At 40.8% G+C, this 10,901-nt stretch overlaps 1 protein-coding gene across 1 annotated transcript; it reads right to left on the bottom strand.

The window, feature by feature from the left end:
* Window positions 1-55: 55 nt before the first annotated feature.
* On the bottom strand, window positions 56-10,478 carry galnt17 (polypeptide N-acetylgalactosaminyltransferase 17). The gene is made up of 11 exons (XM_077566757.1): window positions 9,884-10,478; window positions 7,269-7,452; window positions 6,949-7,115; window positions 5,949-6,123; window positions 5,654-5,851; window positions 5,208-5,325; window positions 4,907-5,092; window positions 4,684-4,821; window positions 1,987-2,082; window positions 1,530-1,685; window positions 56-931 (listed from the first exon to the last, which is right to left on the bottom strand). Exons 1-11 carry the CDS (start codon window positions 10,227-10,229, stop codon window positions 782-784), a joined length of 1,914 nt encoding a protein of 637 aa, XP_077422883.1. The 5' UTR covers window positions 10,230-10,478; the 3' UTR covers window positions 56-781.
* Window positions 10,479-10,901: the final 423 nt, after the last annotated feature.

Consider the following 10,901-nt stretch of genomic DNA (forward strand, 5'->3'; position numbering starts at 1 on the left):
GTCTGTATGCATGTTAGCAACAAGCTAAACCAGGAAGTGAGGCACAAAAACATGGTTTAAAGTATCAAGAACTTAGTTTATTGGAAGACGGTCTTGTTTGGCACAGCAAGTGACATCATTGAGACATAACAATACAATCTTTCATGTATATACATTTGTTCATGTCTCAAAAGCACACTGAAATTAGGTTTATTTTGAAAATCAGGTGCATCGCAGTCACACGACATGGAACAAAACCCACAATATTTGCTTCCATTCACACCGGTTGGGTTTGTTGCTATTTGACTGGCACGCACCGAACCCGCTTTGCATAATATGTCACGAAAGGCTTGCAAATTTGGCAATGAAGCTATTAAAACGGCTTCAGTGCGTGGAGCTCAAGCACCCAGAATTAAAAAAAAAACAAGCCTTTGCAGTTTTTTGAAAGAAAAAAAGAGTACCCCAAAATGAGACTGGCTTGTTGAAGAGAAATGTGGAAAAACTAACTTCAGTCTTATGTAAAGTTGTATTTTCAATAAATTGTTTTAATGATGTTGCATCAAAATATGACTTCAAAACGGTCAGAAGAGAGAAAAAAAAGTTGGGGATTTCTGTTCTCTAAGAACCCGCTTCAACATCTTAACCAACCAGATTCATGTTTTTCCCCAATTCACTGTCCTGCTAGAAGTCGACTGACGCATTTGCCAACTTCATATCTGAGGCGATCATCACTGTCCCAAAAACTGTCCCTGACGTCCCCATGTATCGAATCATCTGAATGTGTGACGCTGCAACGGCCCTGCTAACCAGACACAGCAACCTCCTTCATAGTGTTCTTTATGGTCCACTGCTGTCCAGAACATGCCTTTAGCACCACCTGGTGGCCAAAGTGCGATTTGGCGGGCACCACCTCCAAGCAGCGGCCCGTGGCAGAGTTTACCACGGAAGAACCCTACAGGAGAAAACCACGAAGGTCAGTTTTATGGACCAAAAAGACCTCAACCTTTAGAAGTAGTAGTAGTAGTAGTGACTATAGGTAGTATAAGTAGTAGTAGTTAGTTGTGAAGAGTATGATTACAAATAGAGGAATTAAGCTAGGCTAACAGCAGTGTAGACGGACCAAACACGCTGCCCTTGCTAAGTAGTGGTAGTAGATGCATGTAAAAAAAAAAAAAAAAAATACTGTCAAAGAAGCTAGGCTAACTTGGCTAATTAAACATAACAGCTTAGCTTAAATAGCTTAGTTAAAAGTATGATAGACCAACCAAGCCCTCAACATTCATGAGAAGAAGTAGTGGTAGTAGTAGTAGTTGAAATAGAAGAAGCTAGGCTAACACTATTAGCTTAGCAAGCTGTATACAGTCACGTGGTAGTTAGACGTAGTAGTAGTACGTGGAGAATAAGCAATAGAAGCTAGACTAAGAGTATTTTAGAACACACAAGCCCTGGCCTCAACCTTCATGAAAAGTAGTAGTAGTAGAAGAAGAAATAGAAGACGCTAAGCTAAAAGACCAAGCAAACTGTAAGCATTTGTTCGAAGAAGCTGTCACCTGAGAGAAAATCCACTTGGTGCCATGTTTTTCTTTGTCGCAGTCCAGGAGTTGCGGTAACGTGGAGTTGGCGTCGTCCTCCACACAGAGTGTGTCCTCCCCGGTGCTGCCCAGCGGGCCCACGAACAGATGACCCTCTTTGGTGTAACGTGCTATCTGAGAGACATGAACACATGAACATGACATTAGTAGCAGGAGCCAGGTAACGTGTACAAATTTGTACAAAAACATAATTTTTTTTGGGGGGGGGGGGGTGTCTCTAAAGTATGTTTTTCTAATAACTTTTTACTTCTACTTGCATCCTTTCATATCAATATGATATCAATACTTCCACTTTTACCAGTCTTTGCACGTGTAGGATTTGTACTTCTACTTAATTACAGAGTATGAGTACTTTTGACAGCCCCAGAGAGTACTCTGTTGCCAAGCGCATACTTCAGCTAATTGCCAATCCTACCTGTGGACCCCAGCCATGGCAGGGGTGCAGGATGGCCGTGTGGTTGTCCTTCACACCCTGGTCCAAACACAGGTGGCTCGCTTTAGAGTTGCGCATCTGAAATGACAAACAAGCAGTTTTGACTTACGAGATGCTAAAAAAACCCAAAAAAAACACGTTTGAGTAGTTTAGCAAAACATTACTAGTCAGGGCTAATTCTAACACTTGCCCAGCAAGTAAGTTCAGATAATGTCTAGGCCAGGGATCGGCAACCTTTCCTGTTAAAAGAGCCATTTTAGGCCAAATAAAGAACAAAAAATCTGTCTGGAGATGCAAAACATTAGAACATAGTGATGAAGTAAACAGTGTGTGAGTGAAAAATATGCAGCATCAAATACCTTGAGATTCATTTTCTTATCTTTTGTCTTCTTTTTATTATTACTATTATGATGATGATTATTCTTATAATTGTTATTATCATTATTATTCATCCTTTGTTTTTCACATTTTTAAAAAAAAAATTCTGCTTTTCTATCAAATTTCTGACATATTTGGCATATTATTATTATTTTCTGCCTCTTCTTTCTTTTTTGGACATGTTATGGCTATTTTTTTTATTTCTGTCTGTTTTGCTATCAATTTCACACATTTTTGGACATAGTGGAGGTTTTATGGTAATTTTTGTTTTGGGACATTTTATAGTCTTTTTTTATGTTCTTTCCTGCTTTTTCTTAAACCAATTTTCTGACTTTTTTTGGGCAATTTTGTGGACATTTCATGTTAATTTTCAAGATTTCTCCTTTTGTTTTTTGATATTATATAGGTACTTTTAAAATGTTTTCATTTCTGCCTTTAAAAAAAAATAAATTCTCTGACGTTTTTGACAACTTCATGGACATTTTATGCTAATTTCCCTCTTTTTCCTGTTCCTTTTTGGACATGTTATGGCTATTTTATGAAAAACATTTCTGACGTTTTTGCTATCAATTTCAGACATTGTCAATTTTGGGGGACATTTTATGGTAATTTTTGTTTTTGGACATTTTAAAGTTACTTTTTTAATCTTTTTGTTTTCCCGCCTTTTCTTAAATCAATTTTCAGACTTTTTTGTTGTCAATTTTGCGAACATTTCATGGTCATTTTCAGGATTTCTTCTTTTATTTTTGAACATTTTATACCTCCTTATAAAATGTTTTAATTTCTGCCTTTCTTATTCAATTCTCTGACATTTTTGGCAATTTCATGGAGGTTTTATGCTAATTTCCCTCTTTTTCCTCTTCCTTTTTGGACACGTTATGGCTATTTTTTGAAAAACATTTCTGCTGGTTTTGCTATCAATTTCAGACATTGGCAATTTGGGGGGACATTTTATGCTAATTTTTGTTTTTGGACATTTTAAAGTTACTTTTTGAATTTTTTTCTTTTCCCGCCTTTTCTTAAATCAATTTTCAGACTTTTTTGTTGTCAATTTTGCGAACATTTCATGGTCATTTTCAGGATTTCTTCTTTTATTTTTGAACATTTTATACCTCCTTATAAAATGTTTTAATTTCTGCCTTTCTTATTCAATTCTCTGACATTTTTGGCAATTTCATGGAGGTTTTATGCTAATTTCCCTCTTTTTCCTCTTCCTTTTTGGACACGTTATGGCTATTTTTTGAAAAACATTTCTGCTGGTTTTGCTATCAATTTCAGACATTGGCAATTTGGGGGGACATTTTATGCTAATTTTTGTTTTTGGACTTTTTAAAGTTACTTTTTTAATCTTTTTCTTTTCCCGCCTTTTCTTAAATCAATTTTCAGACTTTTTTGTTGTCAATTTTGCGAACATTTCATGGTCATTTTCAGGATTTCTTCTTTTATTTTTGAACATTTTCTAACTCCTTATAAAATGTTTTAATTTTTGCCACATTCAATTCTCTGACATTTTTGGCAATTTCATGGAGGTTTTATGCTAATTTCCCTCTTTTTCCTCTTCCTTTTTGGACATGTTATGGCTATTTTTTGAAAAACATTTCTGCCGTTTTTGCTATCAATTTCAGACATTGTCAATTTTGGGGGACATTTTATGCTAATTTTTGTTTTTGGACATTTTAAAGTTACTTTTTGAATTTTTTTCTTTTCCCGCCTTTTCTTAAATCAATTTTCAGACTTTTTTGTTGTCAATTTTGCGAACATTTCATGGTCATTTTCAGGATTTCTTCTTTTATTTTTGAACATTTTATAGCTCCTTATAAAATGTTTTAATTTCTGCCTTTCTTATTCAATTCTCTGACTTTTTTGGCAATTTCATGGAGGTTTTATGGTAATTTCCCCCCCATTCCTCATCCTTTTTGGACATTTTATGATCACTTTTTGGACATATTTCTGTAATTTAAAAATGTATATATTTTTGATCTACCCTTTGTCTCTCTTTTTCTGCCATCTTAAAACATTTGGAATCTGACATTTTTTGAATATTTAATAAAATAAAAAAAATCTTAATCATTTTAAGAATATTTTATCTAAAAAATAAAAATGTTTCTACCAATTTTTTTAAAGATCCATATGGCTTCAGGTCTAGGCTAACAATGGTTTCCCATTGGTTAAGATGACTGCAATGGTTTCGTCATCATTGTGAGTTTCGTTTGAGTCTATGCATATATATGAAATCCATATCGGCATCAGCCTCAATTTTTTGACGCTGAGATGATGATGGATGATTTTATGTGGACTCACCTCACCATAGTACAGCATGTTGCCATACGTCCTCATCTCGGGGTAAATGTTATCCAGGTACCACTGGAAATCCTTACACTGCAGATTCTTCCTGAGCGCCGCCCTCTCGGAGATGTCTCCAAAGTCGATGCCGTGATTCTGCGGCGGTTTTGTCACATTTTTACACCAGGTCGAGCGCTTGACATGCTTGTCGTAACGAGATCCTAGATGATGTGGGCGTCACCTCTACGGGGATGTTCCAGGCCACGTAGACATTGGTCTTGAAGTGGTCCATCCAGACCTCAGCCACGCGCAGGGAATTGCGGCGCGTGTGTAAGGCGATGTTGGTGAGGTAGGGCTTCTTCGTGCGGGTGATGTGAGCCACGCGGGAACATGGCAACACCTCCATGCTGCCCCCGCATGTCCACACCTACAAGCGAAAATAGCTCATTTTTTGGTCATCAGTATAGATGAGGAATCACACTAAATAATACACATTGCTATAATATTTGGGCTGAGCAGCAGAAGGATGCCGATAGACTAACCCTGATGCCCAGTTCGATGTTCTCTCCCCCGTAGAATTCCATGCCAGGGTCCAGTAACCCAATCTCGCCAAAGAAGTGCCGATTGGCCACGAAGGAGCAGCCAATCATGGCGGGACTCCTGTCACATGACCAAAACACATAATCATTTACGAGTCGCCCACTGGTTCACACATTTTGAATACCATTGATTTTAGGATTTTGGACAGAAAAATGTTTGTCCGATTAAGTCTGGATTTGGAGTTACATGTGTAGTACCATGTTGGGCCACCACAATACTGGGCAGCACTGAGCTCTACTAGCTCTCAGAGATGCAACGTAGCCGAAACATCGATGCTCATTTCTATTAGCCTGTCTATGGAGTTCCCCATTATATGTTAGCATTGAGCTAGTGGAGGTTTGTTGGATGAAATGATATAAATGACATTCTCTACGTGAGGCGTGCCCACCTGATGGGTGCCGTCACGTCCCCGTCGTCCCACCACTGTTTTGGTGGGTTGATGTACATGCACCACAGCTCCCAGTTGAAGCCGTGACCCGAGTTCTCGTAACGCTCCACCTCAAAGGTGTCGTGATTAATGTTGTCGATGGATGGGAGGACAATCCTCCTGCGGTCCTCCTTGATTCGGGTCAGAACCGGCTCGGCCCTGGTGAGTAAATGTGAAGGAAAACACACACGGCAGTGACTAATCAGGTCACGGCATCTATTGAAAGGACGATACACGATACACTTGAATGCCTCACCAGAAGGGTGTGAACTCCACGTGGGCATCAAAAATTCCCATCACCTCGGCAGTGGCGGCCTTCCAACCCTCGATCCTGGCCCGAATCAGACCCTCCCTCTTGTGGTTCCTGACGATCTTGACCAGACCGGGGTAGCGCTTATTCACGTAGTCCTCCAGAGGTCCTTTCAGCTGCTCTACAACACAACAACACCTTCAACTTCTTCTTTACGTTAAAGACAATAATACTGTACACTAGCATAAAATGTCGCTACACTAGCAGGTATCGATATTATATAATTAAATGTCCGTCCGCTAACATCAGATATGGATACACTAGCATCATATATGCGTACGTTAGCATCAGGAAGCGATTTACTAGCATCGGGTGTCGCTACACTAGCATGTATTGATATTGTAGCATCAAATGTCCATCCGCTAGCATCAGATATTGTCACACTAGCATTAGATAGCAATACGTTAGCATCAGGAAACGATACAATAGCATCAGGAATTGCTACACTAGCAGGTATCGATATTCTAGTGTCAAATGTCCATCCGCTGACATCAGATATGGATATGTTAGCATCGGATAGCAATACGTTAGCATCAGGAACCGGATTTTATATTCTTACATGTCACCGTTTCGAAAAGAGGACGTTTTTCTGGACTACTTAAAAAAAAAAAGGTAAAAGTTGAGAGTATGCCCACTTGTCGAGGGACCACTACACCATTTTTATGCTCTGCCAATCTCATCATTCTTATCCCAGAGCCTTTTGTAATGTAAACCCTATTCGGAGACTAAACAACAGACGAGCTCCTTTTGATCTGTGGCTCAACCCGTCAGATGCTTCCTGCTCAGCCCAAACGCTCGCACGCACGCACGCACTCACTTCCTCCTCTTCGTCATCATCTTCCTAATTAGCAAACAGTTCCCAAACAAAATAGCACAATAACGAATTTTCCACCTAAACTTTCTTTGTACTCCTTCAATAAGAATCTCTCTCGTTTGTTTGCCGTACCGTCGTCGCTGTGGTCGTCCACCAGGATGATTTCCTTGAGCAGGTGGGCCGGCGTGTGATTGACAGCCGAGTGGACCGAGCGCAGGATGACGGACAGGGCCTCGTTGACAAAGATGAAGATCAGCGCTATCTGGGGGAGGTCCCGGGGGTGGCTGACATCTCTGCACCTGTACGTACAGACGATATATATATAAGAATGAGCACAAAAGAAAAATACAAACAAATCAATTAACCGAAAAAGGACATCATTCTTAAATGTTTTACATCTGTTGGTACTAGTGTCGACAAACGCTCGTTTTGCGCAGTGGTTTTAAACTGACCTGTCGGGTCTGTGGTCCGGGATGGTTCGGTCCAGAGAGATGGCGTTGCTCAGGTGGGCGTTGTAGCCGTATTTGTTCTTCAGGTACTTGACGTCGCTCTCCTCACCCGGAGAAAGGCTGGCGGGCAGGCCGCCGGCCCCCCGGCTCCCGAAACCCTCGACGAGGCCCAACGATTTGGACAAGCCTCAACACAACACATGAGGAGATTGTTAGCTTAGCAGTTAGCACATTCCAAGCCACGATCATTCCAACTTCACTCATTCACTGCCATTGGCGGCTATAGACGTCAAAAATTCTTGGGAACTATTTCCATTAGTTTCACATTTTTTTCCCACATTTGTTAACAAGAGTATGAAAGCCCAGAAAAAAAATGTATTGTACGTTTCGAACAGATATTAAATTTGTGATTAATTGTGAGTTAACTAGTGAAGTAATGTGATTAATTACAATTAAAAAGTTGAATCGCCTGATGCCCCTAATTTAAAAAAAGAAAAGAAAAGATTATTAAAAAATTAGGGGAGTCAGACAATTAATTATTTTTAAATTGTAATTAATCGCATAACTTCACTAGTTAACTTACGATTAATCACAAATTTTATATCTGTTCTAAATGAACAATAATAAAAACAATTCTAGGTCTTCATATTCTTGTTAACAAAAGTGGAACAAAATCTTAAACTAATCCCAATTCTAAACTAAGAAATAGTGTTAATATTGAATTTTTGACGTCAATGGGTAAATTATTCAGGACATTTTCATTATTTCACAAATTCCCGCTGTAAAATTCGGCCATTTTTTGCGCATTTACTTCCTCCGTGCACGTTCCTTGACCATTCAAACCGACTTCAACTTCACTGTGCTGAACCATTTAACTGATTTTAGCATCATATATTATTTGTTATATCCTCTTGTTTGGGCTGTGTTTGTTGATGGCGCTGTGAGTTGGCAGCTGTCTTCGTCTTTCTTCTCGTCATGCGGTGTTTTGTCCTTGGTGTGGACCCGTTGTGGAGTGGACTGTTGTCGGCGTTTTGGCCGTAAACATTCCTCGAGGGACGGTGTTTGAGCTGGTTGAGCTGAGGACGAGAATGTCGGCGCGAAGCGCGACGGCGTGCGCGGGATGCGGAGATGGCGGTTCGGCGCTTGAAAGTGAATCCGATTAGATGGGACTGGAAAATTGGACCATTCTTTTATATGTGTACACTGTGACAAATTTCTGTAAAATCTACAGTAAAAAAAATTTTTGCAGCATTTTCTTGTTTTTTAATTGACTGCCAGACGTTTTCAGAAAAGGGATGCCGTGGGTGCCAGCCGATTTAAGCATTTTTGACTGATCTTTCAAGGTCCACAGAAAATGATGTGTTTGGACTATGGAAACACACATACTACCAAATGAAAGATTGGACTCTCATCTTTCATCAGAAAAAAAAGTTTGTTTCTACCTTATTCCGTTTTTCAGTAATCAACAATAGAAAATGGTTAGTTTCACCTCTGTTTTGAAAAAACGTCTTTTAACGTCTTTGGCACTCCTCCATAGGATTTTACTAAACGTTATTTAACGTTTTTGGCAGTCAAAGAGTTAATGTTACAGTATATAACTATACAGCAATGCATTGTGGGTAAAACAAAGTACAGTAAATGACTGTATATTTTACAGCAACTATGTTTTGGCACGTATATCTGCGGATTACAGGTAAATACTAAATACTGTAAAGATTGTTGGATTTTGGCGGGTATCTCTATAGGAAAAGAAGCAAATAGCGGACCCTGTATTGTCAGCGGAGCAAGGACAAGAACAATATTTTAGCGCGAGGGCAGTCTGCGTTGTCTTCACGTCGCATTTCTCCGATAAACAGGCAACATTCATGGATGCACTCGGCTGCAGAACGAGGATTGATTTTACGACGAGGGTGGGACAGTGGTTAGCACATCCGCCTCCCAGCGCTGAGGGCGTGAGATCGAGTTCGGGCTTCGGCCTTCCTGGGTGGGGTTTGCATGTTCTCCCCCTTGCCTGTGTGGGGCTTTTCATCTCCCCCCACATTCCAAAGACGTGCATGGCCGGTTAATTGAGCACTCTAAATTGTCCCAAGGTGTGCATGGTTGTTCGTCTCTGTGTGCCCTGTGATTGGCTACCAACCAGCTCCGGGTGTTCCTGCCTACTGTATACTGCCCAGAGCCTCAAGGACCGGAGTTTGACACCTATGTTGTAAAGCGCTTTGTGACGGCTACGGCTCTTTGAAAGCGCTATATAAATAAAGATGACTTGACTTGACTATTTCTCAACCATTTCAAAACATTCCAGCTTCAAGCTGTTCATCTTATTGAATTTTGTGAAGCTATTAAATAGCCGCATTTTCATAATTTCTCAGCAAAAGTAAATAACTAAGACATTTAAAAAAACAACATATTTACCAATTCCTTCACATTCTACATTACAACAATTCGATTCATTCCCCAGCTTTTGAGTCAGCTCTTTGACATTTACACGCACATTCTCTTCAAATTGGATTCTCCAGTGGCATATGTAGGCTTAGCTATGATTTTGTTTTATATCATTCCAATTCTAGGCAAAAAAAAAAATGCTTAAATAAATGCTCAAACGTTGCAATTTGCTATACCGTTCAGCTGCCGGTAAACGACGTCCTCCAGCAAGCTGAGCCTGCTGAGCAGCTCTTGGTGGCTGACGGCGGCGGTTCCGTTAGCCCGGCTCGGCCTCCTGCGCTCGGGTTCGGCGTCCGGAGCGTCCGCATATTCCGGAGCGCGCACGCTGCTCCAGCGGCTCAACAGCGTCATGATCCCGGCCACCGCGAGCACGTTGAGCACCAGCAGAAGCCTCCGTCTTTTCCATTTCAAAGCCATGGACAGCCTGTGATGGAGGTTCGGGTTCCGGCAACCAGCAGAATACGAGGAGAACTCAATGCGACGAGCGTGGGGTTGAGCTACAGTGGGGGGGGGGATCAACATTGATTTGATTGAAGATGGTGTCTCCGTGGTTTGACTCCACGGTTTGGGGGTCTTTAACCGGGTCGGCGTCGGCGAGGCATCCCGCGGACGGCGCGCTCTCAGGCGGGCAGCAGATGTCCGTTCCTCGGTACCGGTGCCACCCACCTCGCGTTCGTGTTCATGCTCGTGTTCATGTTCGAGTTCGCTCGCTTCCGTCGTCGCTCCTTCTGCTCTGCTGATGACGGTGAGGATGATAAGGAGAATGCGCGTGCACGCGATCAGCGTCCGTGCGTGCCGAGCAGACGGTAACATAGGCGCGCATGCGCAATCACAGATGATACACGCTACAAGTTTTTATTAAAATTATATAACCACTTTTTTTTTTTATATTGTATACCTTTGATAAACATTAATTATTCAATGTAGGCTATCCATTGTATTTCGGACTGGGTTCTTCTTTACCTATTTAACTCAAATCAAGTTCTAAAGTCTAAACTGAAACTTTTCTATAGAAATATATACAAATCCAAATAAATCAATTTGCATTTAAAACGCCTTGCTCCTGACAAGAATGTGGACTCGTGGCCGGTCGATGTCGACGTCGGCTTCAATTCGAGAAATGCTTTAACTTCCACATTTAGCTCCACAAACGTCCAACTTTCAATTTGGTGTATGGCATGTTACCATTTTTAA

This window comes from Vanacampus margaritifer, chromosome 5 (assembly GCF_051991255.1).
Source record: "Vanacampus margaritifer isolate UIUO_Vmar chromosome 5, RoL_Vmar_1.0, whole genome shotgun sequence".
Taxonomy (NCBI): domain Eukaryota; kingdom Metazoa; phylum Chordata; class Actinopteri; order Syngnathiformes; family Syngnathidae; genus Vanacampus; species Vanacampus margaritifer.

What these genes read in the sequence shown, in the direction of transcription:
- galnt17 (XM_077566757.1), bottom strand. Translation starts at nt 10,229, where the DNA reads ATGTTGATCCCCCCCCCCACTGTAGCTCAACCCCACGCTCGTCGCATT. An exon ending in GGACGACCACAGCGACGACG is followed by an intron (nt 6,124 to 6,948) that starts GTACGGCAAACA and finishes GTTGTGTTGTAG; the next exon opens with AGCAGCTGAAAGGACCTCTG. An exon ending in GTGGAGTTCACACCCTTCTG is followed by an intron (nt 5,852 to 5,948) that starts GTGAGGCATTCA and finishes TTTACTCACCAG; the next exon opens with GGCCGAGCCGGTTCTGACCC.